At 51.7% G+C, this 14,717-nt stretch overlaps 1 protein-coding gene across 2 annotated transcripts in view; it reads right to left on the reverse strand.

The window, feature by feature from the left end:
• ESYT3 (extended synaptotagmin 3) overlaps positions 1-14,717 on the reverse strand; it is a 59,491-nt gene that overhangs the window by 34,974 nt on the left and 9,800 nt on the right. For both annotated transcript variants that reach the window (XM_054971163.1, XM_054971162.1), the window contains exons 2-4: positions 14,301-14,342; positions 5,225-5,359; positions 4,073-4,149 (exon numbers count right to left, since the gene is read on the reverse strand). In XM_054971163.1, coding sequence (XP_054827138.1) covers positions 4,073-4,149; positions 5,225-5,359; positions 14,301-14,342 — 254 coding nt within the window. The remainder of the gene's footprint in view (positions 1-4,072; positions 4,150-5,224; positions 5,360-14,300; positions 14,343-14,717) is intronic.

A 14,717-nucleotide genomic window follows, 5' to 3' on the forward strand; every position in this document is an offset into this window, starting at 1 on the left:
CCAGTGAACAAACGACACAAAGTCAGTTACACAAACTACTGCATAGATGTAAACAGTGTTCGCATGTGTTCATTTTTAATGGGGTGATGTATAGCTCTGAAGCTACTAAAAAGAAATCAGTCATGAGCTTAGAGTTGGCCATTTTACCAGCCAAAGAAAGTGATGGTCAATTGATCAGTCTAACTTTTTTAAGTTAATGAATTATTAGAAAAACAAAAAGGACTGATATTAATGCTAGTTACAAAAAAGTTATCACTGCCAATGTTTATTCCATAGAACACTTGACTGTGCTCACATAATACCAGGTCAATTGACTGGCATGCTGATTCTACATAAGCAGCAATGAAGTTAGGTGTTGCTGTCCATGTGGAGAAAGACTTGTGCAGTTTCCCCATTTCTGTTGTGGCTGCCATTAGAGTGCAGCAACAGGGCTCCTATACAGCAGAGGTCTCAGGACTTTCCCTACCCCATACCACTCGAAGCAGCCAACCACCCCATACCAACAGTACTTTTCCAGAGTTTTTTAATCCAGCAGTTATATTACTGTATCAACCTGTATATCAGGTTCACTGAATTTCCAGCTTCCATTTAAAAAAAATCACATGCCTTTTTCTTTGAGGAGATATAAGGGCAAAGACATGTCTTTGCAATTGATGAGACTAGAGACTTAAAAATATGAAATCTGAGAAGCCAAAGAAACTAATACACAGGATAGTTTCAGGTGGGCAGCCATGTTGGTTTGTAGTAGCATAGTAAGATTCGGGTCCAGTAGCTCCTTAAAGACCAACTAGATTTCAAAAATATAGATTTCAGAGACCTAGCAGGTCTTTAAGGTGCTACTGGTCCCAAATCTTGCTCTGATACACAGGATAATGAAATGTATTTAAAAGCAAAAAAGCCCCTCCAGTGACATGGGGGGAATGACTGTTATGTAGGTGGGATCAGGAAAATCAGAACTGTCCCACAAACATGCAAGAAGTCCAAGCTTTGCTATGATCTTTCCCAAAACTTCCCAATTGAACAGGTTTGGGAAAGATCAACGAAAAGCTGAAGTTGTACAAACACACCATGATGCTGTAGGGAAGCAGGGGGACCCCCCCCCCACATTCTATCAGCATTGAATCCGGAGTAAATAATCCGTGTAGAAAAAGATACCAATCTATATGAATCTAATCTGTTTACAAACCACTTGTCATTGGACAGACTTGTATGATCAAGTGTTAAGTATTTGTTTTTAAGAAGAATAGAAAAAACTACGTGTGGTAAGTTGGGGCATGTGTTTGATAAACATTTTAACCCCCTACAGGATAATATGTTATTTTTGATAATCTTTCACACAGTCTTTCAAACCCCTTGCAACTGTTTGCAAGAAGTGAAAGAATGCATACTGATGGCCATGGTAACCAGGCACAAAGCCGGGGCGGATTCTGCCTTTCTTCCTAATGGGGACTCAAAGCAGTTTCCATCATTCTCCTAACTTCCATGATATCCTCACAACAAGCCTGTGAGGTAGGTTAGACCGAGTGTAAGATTGGGCCATGGTCACCCAGAAAGCTTCCATGGCAAAGCTGAGATTCAAACCTGGGTCTCCCAGATTTATTCTGACACTCTAATTACTACACTGAACTGGAACTCATTCACATTCCTTTTGAAAATAATGGAGTGAGGAGGGAGAACAACAATGCTTGACTGTCCAAATACTGTTGACAGCAACGGGAGAAATCTGAGCCCCCTCAGTGATGTCATCACATAGCCTAGCACCATGGCATTCTAATGTTCATTTTGTGATCCCCAAGTGGTAGGATCACAGAGCGAAGAAACTCTATCTAGTCGAAGAAAAAGTTCTACCAAAGTAATAGAAGAATGGGAAACAATGGCAGTGGGGTAAAAAAAAAAGAAGGTGCGAATGAGTGGGGAAAGTAAGATGTTTTTCCACAGACCTTTTCACATAGAACAAGTAACACTGCAAAAATTCAAAACACAGCACTAAATCCCACACACACTTAACCAGTTTCCTTTTGTTACTATGATTCAACCATGTTATAAGCAATGGAAGTTTATTTTACAGGTGCAAACAGACGATTCCCAAGCGCTTCCCTTTTTCCTCCGAGACACAGCTACTCCCAGTTCATGAAGTAAGGTAGCATTCTCCAAGGTGCTTAACTGGATGGGCTGGTTTTTCTGGGCTCTTGAATCCTCCCGGTCCTGAGACTCTTCCCCATTATTTTAACAACTGCACTCTTCTGAGAGTCATGGGTGGATTGCAGCAGATACTAGGCAAACAGGACCAGCCCATTTGCAATGGAATGCTACCTCCCGACTCAATCCAAAAGAACGGACACCCTCAGTTCTTTTTCGCAAGCATAGCTAAAGGGCAAATAGCTGTTCAGTGTATCGGCACCAATACATACAGATTACCAAGCAATTATAAAATGTTATAGGAGCAAAGCTATTCTAAATCATCTAGAGCTAAGATGTTTCATTAGCATACTTCAGTGTCAGTTTAGCTTTTTTCCTATGCACATTTTGCATTTATTTAAAAGGTTTGAGCCACTTGTTCTACTTCAAGGTTTCCAAAGCAATGTATAACAATTTAAAAACAACAACATCCAGTTAAAACAGCAACTACAAAACTAATGCAGATTTTTAAAAAGTAACAGAGTAATAAAACAGATACAACCAGATGAAAATAATTTTTTTTTAAAGCAGTCAATTAAAAGATGGCAAGCAACAACTTATAGCACAATCCTAAGCAGAGTTGCTCTGGCCTAAACCCATTGATTTCAATGGGCTTAGACTGGAGCAACTCTGCTTAGGATTGCGGAGGGGGGAATAAATAGTTCAGTGCCAAAAGCGACACAAGTAATGTTAATTCAAGAATCTCCCTGCAGAGGTATTACACATGGCCACTGAAACAGTCCTCTCTTTACACCTCTCTGACCTTCCTTAAAGACTATTTACACATCCATTAGAAACCCTCTCTAGAGATAGAAAGCTGAGAAAGGCCAGAATATAGAATTCTTCAGCTATGAGAAGAGCCACAGAATTTAATAACTATCATGCAAAATTGCAATCCGGTTTATAAACTTTCATCTAGCGCTGAATGTTCAGGCACATCTCTACAGCCACACAAGCACTTTATGTTCACTAGTTGTAAACTGAATACATTTAAATCTATATACAGCCACTAAGACATCTGTCTTGCCTATGGTGGGGCAGAAATCTGGGGAGAAAAAATGTGGCTGAAAAATTTCCCCATTTAAACTAGATGCAAAACAGGCCCAGTTCCCTATGTTGCTCCATGAAGACTAGAGTCTGTAGGCAGTGAGCATGTGCTGAACAGACACATGTAGTTACCACTGGGTCCCCTTTGGAAAAAAAGCCATGCACAATCATGGAAGCTGAGGTGGTTATAGAACTGGGGATCTTTCACTTAGAGCACATGGAAGGAAATGGTTGGGAAGAACATCTCAGTTGCACAACACCTCTGCCATGTTTTTGGTCTTGTAGTCACTAGAGAGCCAAGGTTTTGGCATGGACTTTTGGCCCATGACTTACAGCCAGCTCATTGAGTAAGCTGACCATTAGATTCAGAGCTTGCCTAAGGTGTATTTTTTGTGGGGGCTTTTGCTTGCATTTAGCTTGGTTTATTGCTGTTTATTTTATATTAGATTAGATATTTTTGCAAGTTGGTTTGGGTGCCTATTTAGGAGAAAAGGAGGGTTAGAGAGAGAGAGAGAGAGAGAGAGAGAGAGAGAGAGAGAGAAAGATAACAGGAAGATATTCCCCAATGGGCTTTCATTTCTCCAGCCATTTTCAAATGCATCTCAGTATCAGAACAAACATCACTGACTTTCAGCAGGCTCAAGTGCTTTCTAAGGAGTTAAAAATAAAAACCATGTGACCTTGGAATGGTTAGGTTTCAAATTCAATGCCTCTGTTCTTTGAAAAGCAACTCAGTCAGAAGCTTGAATTCCCACTGAATCAACAGAAAGATTCCATTTTGCACTCCAGTATCAGTATAGCTGACCAACGACAAGGAACAAGAAACAAAATGCAACATTGCACTAACCATATTTGCAAGTCCAGAATCACTTGTCTTCTATCAATTTCCTTGGTATAGGCCTTTACTCCTTTGATTTTAGGACACTGTAAAACAAAAAAATGCAGTAGCACTATCTGATATTAAGAATAAATGACATACAAAAAAACAAAGCTCTTCATGCCTTGGAGAACAAATAAGTGTGCTCATTATCAGGAGGGAGCCATCAAAATCACAGAGAAAACAATATTTTCAGGAAAAAGCAAAATGCACTAGGAAGTTATTTGCTCTCTAAACTTGTCTTGAAGCAGAAGAGAACAAGGGCATCTCACATTACAAGTCACTTCCAGAAAAGTGAAATTATGACTTCTAGACTGGACTATCCAGGACTTTAAATTAATTAGGAAAAAACAGTGCTAAAAGGGCATGCAAATAAGGCATGATTTAAATATGAGGCTGGAAGGGAAGTAGAATTTACCTGCGGGATCCTTTCATGCAACCAGCATCTCATTTAAACTGCAACATTAAACTTGTTCATGCAATACTGCCTAGGGTATAGCTGCACACAAAGAAGTTATAAGTCCTGTTTAAACAAAATGCTAGGTATGTGAAAGACTGCACAGTTAAGATCTTCTTACCCTTCCGGTACCATGTTTAAATCAGACCTGAAAGATAACTTCAGCATCACATGACCAAGTTTTTATTGACCTAACGAAGTGAAGGGTTACTAGAAAATCACATCCTTTGTAAATATCCTCTCAAATTTTGGCCCTTTCCAATATATACACTAAAAGATCTGGCACTATACCTACAGCAAGTAGCAGAAGAACTTTGTGAGTTTCTTATTGCTCATAAGCTTTTGGGTGTCACAGCCCATTTCTTCAGATGCTTTTGAAGTGGACTCCCTGGCTCACAAAAGTCTAACAAACTGATTGTAGATAAGTCTTTACAGTGCCAAAAGACTATATTTTATCTTGAAACACAACAGCTTTTCTGGAACTTATAAACACAGACCTTGAGATTTACTGCTGCCTTGGAGAAATTTTACCCCATAACAGCAATTAGTTTTCCAAAGGGGGGGGGGGATGCTGTTACTTTGGATTACGACATTCCTCCACAACTGCCCCTGCAAGCGATATGCTTCACTAATTAATCTTCTCATTTTCAGTGTGATCTCCTTACCTTGTCTCCAATATGGACTTTGGTGAATGTACACGTTTTCAGATGAACATTCTTTGATCTGATTTTTGGTTCAACAATATCTTTAAATGTTTTTTCAATAATGGCTCCAAAATATGGCCAGGCCTGTTCAAGAACCTAAATAGAGCACAACACATATTTACAGGGAGAATCTCAGAAAGTGTCAGGGATGTTAGTGTCATGAAACAGCTGGGACCGCCATTTAGGATAATTCAACTCAAGGGGCAAGCCAAACTGGATTATAACAACAACAACAACAACAACATTCAATTTATATACTGCTCTTCAGGACAACTTAACACCCACTCAGAGAGGTTTGCAAAGTGTGTTGTTATTGTCCTGACAACAATCACCCTATGACGTGGGTGGGGCTGAGAGAGCTCCAAAAAGCTGTGAGTGACCCAAGGTCACCCAGCAGGCTTCCAGTGGATGAATGGGGAATCAAATCTGGTTCTCCAAATTAGAGTCCTGCTACTCTTAACCACTGCACCAACTGGCTCTAATTTTTTTTTAAGGAGTCTCTGAGCTTTCCTCCAAAGAAGACACCATAAATACTTGAAGCTAGAAGAAAAGAGATACAAGCGGAGTGAAGTTCATTTAGGCATGGTTTGAATATAAGTCAAGTTATGGGTTTATGATTATATGACTGTGCCTGGGATCCTTCAGGTTATGCACTGAAGACACTTTTGCAGTAAAAATGAACCAAACACAATGGTTTGGTATCGTACTTATAAACCATAATTTGAGGTCCTGGTTTGCAAGGAAGAGAACAAACAGTTTCTATTGCAGTGATAAACTATAGCATGCCATGAAAGCAAAGGCTTGGAGGCAGCCAGGTGCAAGCAGAAACATAAACGGCCTCAGCGAAGTTATGCTTGCACAAGACCTCATGCAGTACATATTACTTAATTCTCTCTATATTATAGCGCACAAGATCTTTAATAACCAATTTCTAGGAAAATGGAAAAGTATGTGAGGATAGAATACACTTGATTTAGTGCAAGTGGCTACCACTGTCTTTTTTCTTTTTCTTCTCTTTTTCTAATTAAATTAAAGATTATAGGGTTCTTGCACAAACAAGAGTCCTATCAACGTTAATTTAATAAGACCATTGTGTGAATGAGGAAAGGAGGCAGCATACAAGTCTGAGGGTCCTTCAGGCTGGTTCACGTCACAAAACACCATTTGTTATTTTGTCAGAACTAGACATATCGGGACCACCTTCCCCCATACCGTCCTGCCCTGGTCTGACTGCTGATGGAGTTGAATTGAGTGGCAACCACTGACAGGGCTTTGTCAGTGGTGACACCCCATCTATGGAATGTTCTGCCCAGAAACTTCATTCGGTGCCAGGTAAAGGCTACCTTATTTGCCTGTACTTTTGGTCAAGTTTCTTCCTTTTTCTGGCCATGTTATCAGCAGTTTTTATCATCCCACATTTAATCTGCAGCTATTTTTATTTGATTGGCCATGTTTTATAGATATTATGCTGATTTTAGTTAAACTCTGCTTCTTGTTTGGTTCTTCTTTGGAAGATTTAAAGAAGGTTTAATTTAATGGTTGCGGTTTGATTTTTGTGTGCTTTAAATTTGTTGTGAGTCATTTTGGGAAGCAGCGGCTAAGAAATAACTTAGAACAACAAACCATGCTGAACTAATGCTGACTCAGAGAGCTGTTGATCTCCAAAAGCAGAAAATTTCTTGGATGTGGGACCATCTGGTGCCCGGAATATGTGAAACCATGCTATTTCTACCAAACCATGAAATACGCTTACTTCCATGATGACATCACTTGCAGTTAAGCAGCTGGAAGCAATATTGAGGGATGTTGATTTATTGTCTCTTCCCCCCACCATTGCCCCAGTCTCCCTCCTGGGGCATGCAACCCTAGTATGCATGGAAGACAGTAGAAAGAGGAAGACCTAAAATGCTTGACTCAGTAAAAGAAGCCACGTCCTCCAGTTTGCACTATCTGAGCAAGTCTGTTAATGATAGGATGTTCTGGAGGTCTTTCATTCATAGGGTCGCTATAGGTCAGAGGTGGTTTAATGGCACATAAAACACACCTGTACTGCACATGCTGGCCCTGGCTGTACAAGACTGTTTCTGTCCCAACTATGCTGATATATGATGATGGGAGCCTTGAGTCTTGAAAGCTTATACCCTAGAAATCTACTTGGTCTTTAAGGTGTTACTGGACCTGAATCTTGCTGTTTCTAACTTTTTTTTCTATTGGCAAAACCTAAGATATGTATGTATGGAGCATAGCAGTTGGTAGCTTTATTTTTCTTTAGCATTAGGCATATTAGCAATTTTGCTTGTAGAAATCTAAGACATTTATACCTTTTAAATTTCATAAATATGTCAAATAGTACAACTGTATACACCATTATAAAGGAGAAAAGTGTTTAGGTTTTTTTCGAAAGTGTCAGGAGTGTGGGCGCCCCCTCGTGGCGGGGGTGGCGGCGGGTCGGCGCGGGACGCCCCCGGCGGGTCCGTGCTGGGTCCCTGTCAGTAGGTGGGGGGGGGAGGTTTCCCTGGGTGAGGGCCGGCTTGGCCCCTGGGCGAGTCCCCCTTAAGGCCTCAGATGGGCGGCCACCGTCTGGTCTGGCGTTGCCAGCCAGCAATTAGCTCCACCCGGCCAGTCACCCTTCCAACATCAGGATGAACTGGCCCAGTCACATGCGACTCTCTCCTCCTCGGCCTCAGGGCTCACCTCCCTAAATACCCCCGCCCCTTATGGCCAACCCCACCCTTCCCTTCCAGTGCCCGCCCCCAGTGCCATTCCCACCACCTGGGCCAGGCGTGGCCACATCCTGCTGCCCCATCCGCCCTGGCCCCATTGGTTGTCTTGTCCCTGCTCCCTCCCTTCCTTCCCTCTGCCCTGCCCCCTGTCTCCTCCTCCCCCTCTAGCTGGCCTTGCTGGATGGCTGCCCGGGCTGTCCCTCTGCTGGCTGCGCCCGCCCCCTCCCTTGGCCTGCTGGGGGTTGTGGTTCCCCTTGGGGCTCTGCGCCGGCGCGGGCGTCCCGCCGCGGCCCGGCTTCCTGGGCGGCCGCTCTCTGCCTCGCCCATGGCCGCGGCGTCCCGCCGGCGCGGGCCCTGGTTGCCGGGGTTGCGGCTGCGGCCGAGAGGACGGCCTTCCCCCTCCGCGGCCGCTTGCTGCTCGGCGCCGGGCTCCTGGCCTCGGCGGGTCGGCGGCCGCGGCCGTCAGCTCCGCCGGGGGGTTGAAGGGGCCTCCTCGTCTGGGCGGCGTTTCCGTGGCCGCGCCGGTGTCCCTCCCGGCGCATCTCCCGGCCGTCTCCAGGGGCCGCAGGTAGGCCTCGTCGCGGGCGGGGGCGAGGGAGGGGGTGGGGGTCGCGGAGTCCGATGGCGTGGCACCGCCGCCCCTCGGACACACACCCCCCCTGAGCGTCGTGCCGGGTCTTCCGTCTTCGGCGAACATCCGGGAGAGGAAGTCGGCATTGGCGTGCAACTTCCCCGGGCGGTGGCGGATCGTAAAGCTGAAGGGAAGAAGGGATAGATACCACCGTAAGACTCTAGCATTATGGTCCTTTAGCCGGGACATCCAGAGAAGGGGGGCGTGGTCCGTCACGAGGGTGAAGGGGTTGTTGACCAGATAGTATTGGAGGGCCCCGACGGCCCATTTAACTGCCAGTGCCTCCTTCTCGACAACGGCGTATTTCTGCTCGGCGGGCTGCAGCTTCCGGCTAATGAAGAGGACGGGGTGTTCTTGACCTTCGTGCTCCTGCGACAGGACAGCCCCGAGTCCTGCATCCGATGCATCTGTTTGTAGTATGAAGGGCTTGTCGAAGTCGGGGTTGCGGAGTACGGGGCTTGCGGACAGGGCGGCCTTCAGGTCCTCGAAGGCATGTTGGCCCTGGGGTGTCCATCGGACCTGGTTCGGCTGGTCCTTCCTCAAGTAGTCGGTTAGGGGGCTGGCTCGGCTGGCGTACTGGGGAATGAACTTACTATAGTAGCCGACGAGCCCCAGGAACCCGCGTAGCTGTTTCTTTGTCCCCGGTCGGGGGCAAGCCTCGAGGGAGGCCACTTTGTCTGGTAGGGGACGCAACTGCCCGCGTCCTACCAGGAATCCCAGGTACTTGAGCTCCTGGAAGCCGAGACGACTTTTCGTGGGATTGGCTTTGAGGCCTGCGTTGCGGAGAGCCTGGAGCACGAGCCGGAGGTGGCGAAGGTGAGACGTCCAATCCGGGCTGTATATCAGGATGTCATCGATGTAAGCGGTGGCAAATCCTTGACAGTGGGTTAGTGCCCGGTCCACCAAGCGCTGGAAGGTGGCCACCGCCCCGTGCAGCCCGAAGGGCATCACCTGAAACTCGAAGAGGCCCTGGGGAGTGGCGAACGCGGTCTTTTCCTGGTCCCCCGGCGCCATGGGGACCTGCCAGTACCCCTTTGTCAGGTCCAGAGCCGAGAGGTAGCGGGCTGTGCCTAACTGGTCAATCAAGACGTCGGCCCGGGGCATCGGGTATGCGTCGAACTTCGCTACCTTGTTAACCTCCCGATAGTCGACGCAGAACCTCACCGACCCGTCCGGCTTTGGCACGAGGACGATGGGGCTCCTCCACTCACTGGTTGATGGACGGATCACCCCTAGGCGTAGCATCTCGTCTACCTCGCGGGCTACGGCGTCCCATTGTTTCCTGGGCAAGGGTCTCCACGTCGCTCGGGCGACCTGCCCCGGGGCCGTGGGGATGGCGTGCTCTGCCAGATTGGTGCGTCCGGGCCGGGTCGAGAAGCAGCCTGGTACTTCGTCCAGGAGCGCTTGGAGTTGCTCTCGTTGCTGGGGGCTTAGGGCAGCGTCCATCCCTGGGGAAGTGGCTTCTGGCTGGCGCGTCGTCCAGGGGAGCTCCCCGTCTGTTGGTTCCAACGGGTCATCGGCCAGCTGGCATTCCCCCGCCGATCGTTCGCACCACTCTTTTAGATCGTTGACGTGCAGGCGTTTGGCCTGCCGCGGGGATGGCCCACACTGTACTTCGTAGGAATGGGATCCTAACACTCGATTGATTCGGAAGGGGCCCTGCCAGGGGTCCCCCTGCTTGGACGGTCCAAAGACCCGGCGGCTTACTAGAACCTGGTCGCCCTCTAGGAAGGTCCTGGCCCGGGTTCCTCGATCATAGCGGGCCTTCTGCGTGGCCTGGGCTTTCTCCAGGTTCTGTCGAGCCAAGGAGCGAACGGTCTCCAGGCGCTCTCTGAGTCCCCGGACGTATTCGGGGGCCGGCTGGCCCGGTTGGGCCGGGGCCGTGGCCCACTGCCCCTCCATTACCTCCAGGATCCCGCGTGGGTTGCGTCCATACACTAGCTCAAACGGAGCGAACCCCGTCGATGCCTGGGGCGACTCTCGCACGGCAAAGAGGAGAGGATCGAGGAACAGGTCCCATTCTGCGGGTCGGTCGTGGGCGAGCCTCCGGAGCATCTGCTTCAGGGTCTGGTTAAACCGCTCCACTAAGCCGTCTGTCTGGGGATGGTAGATCGACGTGAAAATTTGGCGTATCCCCATGGTGCGGCATAGTTGGCGGGTGATTGAGGCCGTGAAGGGTGTCCCACAATCCGTGACGATCTCACGGGGTAACCCCACTTGGGCGAAAAACCGAATAAGGGCTCGGGTCACCCCCGGGGCCTGCATGGTTCGCATGGGTATAGCCTCGGGGTATCGGGTAGCGTAGTCCATGAGGACGAGGATGAAGCGGTGGCCCCGAGAGGTCCGGGGCAAGGGTCCCACAAAGTCCATAGCTACCCTCTCGAAGGGGTTGTGGATCACGGGCAATGGGGCCAGGGGGGCCCGCGGCGGGTGCCTCCCCGAAGTCCGTTGGCACGTCTCGCAGGTCCGGCAGTGGCTCTTGACAGCCTGGTCTACCCCCGGCCAGAAGAATCGTGTCAGCACCCGGGCCAGCGTGTTGTGAGGTCCTTGATGTCCGGCCCAGTTATGATCATGGGCGTGCCGCAGGACGATCTCGCGATACTCCCGGGGCACTAAGAGCTGGCGGACTTCCCTACCCCGTTCCGTCGTGAGTCGGTACCACACGCCCCCCTCTTGGACTATCCGCGGCAGTCTCCCCGCCCGCCGAGGGTCCCGTACGATCCCTTCACTCACCGCCACTGTGTCTCGGAGCTTCTCGAGAGTAGGGTCGGCGGTCTGGCTGGCGACGAACGTTGGGTCGGCAGGCCAGTCAGGGAAGTTGGCCTCTGGGTGCGGGGCGGGCCCCGGATGGTTGTCCTGTCTCTCCACCGGGAGGGCCTCCTCGGGGCCCCGGGCGGCTTGTAGGTGCTGGTGGAATTCAGGAACGTCTCGGCCTAGAAGTACGGGGTAGGGGAGGTTGGTGACCCTGGCCAACTCTACCTCCCAGGTCCGCCCCTGGCATGATAAGGGGACGCGGACCACGGGGTATGTCTCGGAGTGGCCGTGGAAGCAGGCTACCGTGGCGGTCCGGATGACCGGTAGCCCGGCAGGGAGCAGCCGGGTGCGGATCATGGACACCGAGCTGCCGCTGTCCAGGAACGCCGACAGCCGCCGTCCCGACACCTCCACCAGAATCAGGAGCGGCGGGGGGCGGGGAGGCGGAGTTGTAGCCGGGAAGGCCTCTTCCCAGCCCGCGTCGCACTCCATCAGTGGGCAGTCACGTATGTAGTGGCCGCGCTGGCCGCACCTGAAGCAGGGACCCCGGTCATCGTTTTCCCGGGCGGCCTTTGGCGCCCCGTCTCGGTTGGGGCCTGGTGGAGGGCGACCCCACGTGCCCTCGCGTGGTGGCGCCGACGGCGTTGGCCTGCTGGGACCGCTGGAGCCTTCTCGATTGCCCGGTCGGGCCCTTCCTGTACGGGGGGCTTCGGGGCCCCGAAAGCCCGGACCCTGGGGGCGACCTCCGCTGCCCACTTCGCGGGGGGGTTCCCGGGGATCGGCTGCTGCCGTGAAGTTCTCGAGCAGCGCGGTGGCCTCCTTCAGGGTCGCTGGCCGGCTGCAGGCCACCCACTGTCGGGCCTTCGGCGGGAGGATGTTCAGTAGTTGCTCCAGAACTACCTGATCTACAATCCCCTTCTCACCCTCCGTCGCGGGCCGCAGCCAGCGATGAGCAGCGTCGCGGAGGGCGTTGACCAAGGTCCGCGGCCGGTCGACCTTCCGATAGGTGATAGCGCGGAACTTGAGGCGGTAAGAGTCTGGGGTCACTTCATAGCGGTCGAGGATGGCAGCCTTGAGTGCGCGGTAATCGGCGCCCTCTTCCTTGGGCAGAGCTCGCAGGGCCGCTTGAGCTTCCCCCGTCAAGTAGGGTCCGAGGATGAAGGCCCACTGGGCTTGGGGCCACTGGGCGGCCTCCGCGGTTCGTTCGAACGCCTCCAGATAGGCATCGATCTCGTCCGTCTCTCCCAGCTTCGTCAACTGGAAGGGAGTCCCTCGACTCGGGCCAAGCGGTGCGCCGGCCCCTCCTCCGCCCAGGGCTTGGGCCAACCCGCGCAGGAGGGTGGCCTGGGACTCCTGCTGTTGAGCAGTCAGGTCTCGTAGGAGCCGCACCTGCTGTTCCGCCATCCATTGGCCCAGCTGGCCTAAGTCTGGGGTGGGCGGACCGGTGGGCCCGGGGGCCGCAGCAGCGCCGGCGACGGCCTGATCCATGGGCTCTGGAGGGTCGGTCCGGAGGGGAGTTCCTGGCGGGGACGGCCTGAAAGTCGACGGGCGCAGGTAGCTCCGGGCGCGGGACCACCCTGGCGGGGCGGGTAGGCGTGGCACCGGCCGCTTCACAGCAGGATCAGTGCCTGCATTCTCCACCACTTTGTCAGGAGTGTGGGCGCCCCCTCGTGGCGGGGGTGGCGGCGGGTCGGCGCGGGACGCCCCCGGCGGGTCCGTGCTGGGTCCCTGTCAGTAGGTGGGGGGGGAGGTTTCCCTGGGTGAGGGCCGGCTTGGCCCCTGGGCGAGTCCCCCTTAAGGCCTCAGATGGGCGGCCACCGTCTGGTCTGGCGTTGCCAGCCAGCAATTAGCTCCACCCGGCCAGTCACCCTTCCAACATCAGGATGAACTGGCCCAGTCACATGCGACTCTCTCCTCCTCGGCCTCAGGGCTCACCTCCCTAAATACCCCCGCCCCTTATGGCCAACCCCACCCTTCCCTTCCAGTGCCCGCCCCCAGTGCCATTCCCACCACCTGGGCCAGGCGTGGCCACATCCTGCTGCCCCATCCGCCCTGGCCCCATTGGTTGTCTTGTCCCTGCTCCCTCCCTTCCTTCCCTCTGCCCTGCCCCCTGTCTCCTCCTCCCCCTCTAGCTGGCCTTGCTGGATGGCTGCCCGGGCTGTCCCTCTGCTGGCTGCGCCCGCCCCCTCCCTTGGCCTGCTGGGGGTTGTGGTTCCCCTTGGGGCTCTGCGCCGGCGCGGGCGTCCCGCCGCGGCCCGGCTTCCTGGGTGGCCGCTCTCTGCCTCGCCCATGGCCGCGGCGTCCCGCCGGCGCGGGCCCTGGTTGCCGGGGTTGCGGCTGCGGCCGAGAGGACGGCCTTCCCCCTCCGCGGCCGCTTGCTGCTCGGCGCCGGGCTCCTGGCCTCGGCGGGTCGGCGGCCGCGGCCGTCAGCTCCGCCGGGGGGTTGAAGGGGCCTCCTCGTCTGGGCGGCGTTTCCGTGGCCGCGCCGGTGTCCCTCCCGGCGCATCTCCCGGCCGTCTCCAGGGGCCGCAGGTAGGCCTCGTCGCGGGCGGGGGCGAGGGAGGGGGTGGGGGTCGCGGAGTCCGAGGGCGTGGCACCGCCGCCCCTCGGACAGAAAGTATTTATTTCTAGTTTTTTTCCTTGGGGAAAAGCCTCAGAAAAAGTGTTTTCTCCCCAAGACTTCAAAATTTTTGGCAACTTTACATCTCTAGCACTAATGACTTCTCTTCACTAAACAAGAACTTAGATCAACATACTTAAATCAAGCACTCAAGTCATGCCCATCAATAGCATTTATCCATTTGCTTATTAGAGTATGGCTCTGATGTGTGTATGTGTGTGTGTCAAGATACTTAGCTGGCTTTGCAGCAGAATCAGTTCAAAGATTATGTTTTTTAGACAAAGTTTGCTTCGTTATCTAGTCTCTTACCTTGTTCAGCCATTCTACCCGTTCAACATCAGGGAAGTGAACCTGTCAACATAAAAAAAGAAGAAGTGAACCATGTGTGCTAAATTAATTAAGAGGCAAAATACAGTTAGGAAGGCAGGTCTATTGCAGATACCAAGGAGATATCAGGGTACACAGAACAATGGCTTCAGTCTTCTCAGTACGAGAGATTCTGCTTATACTTGTACATTTGCTAAGAGGGTGCTAGGCATGCTTGTGAATAGGCGCCTTGGAAGCTATGGCTGAGGCAGGAATTTATGTATATACACATACCTCTATTTGTCTGTTTGTGTATCTATCTGTCTGTCGAAGCAACAGTGTTGTTTGTTTTCCCCCTTTCCCACATGTTGCCAGTGATCTTCACTAATGGAGTTTCCTTTACAGAACACAGCACCAGGC

This window comes from Eublepharis macularius, chromosome 2, assembly GCF_028583425.1.
Source record: "Eublepharis macularius isolate TG4126 chromosome 2, MPM_Emac_v1.0, whole genome shotgun sequence".
NCBI classification, from domain to species: domain Eukaryota; kingdom Metazoa; phylum Chordata; class Lepidosauria; order Squamata; family Eublepharidae; genus Eublepharis; species Eublepharis macularius.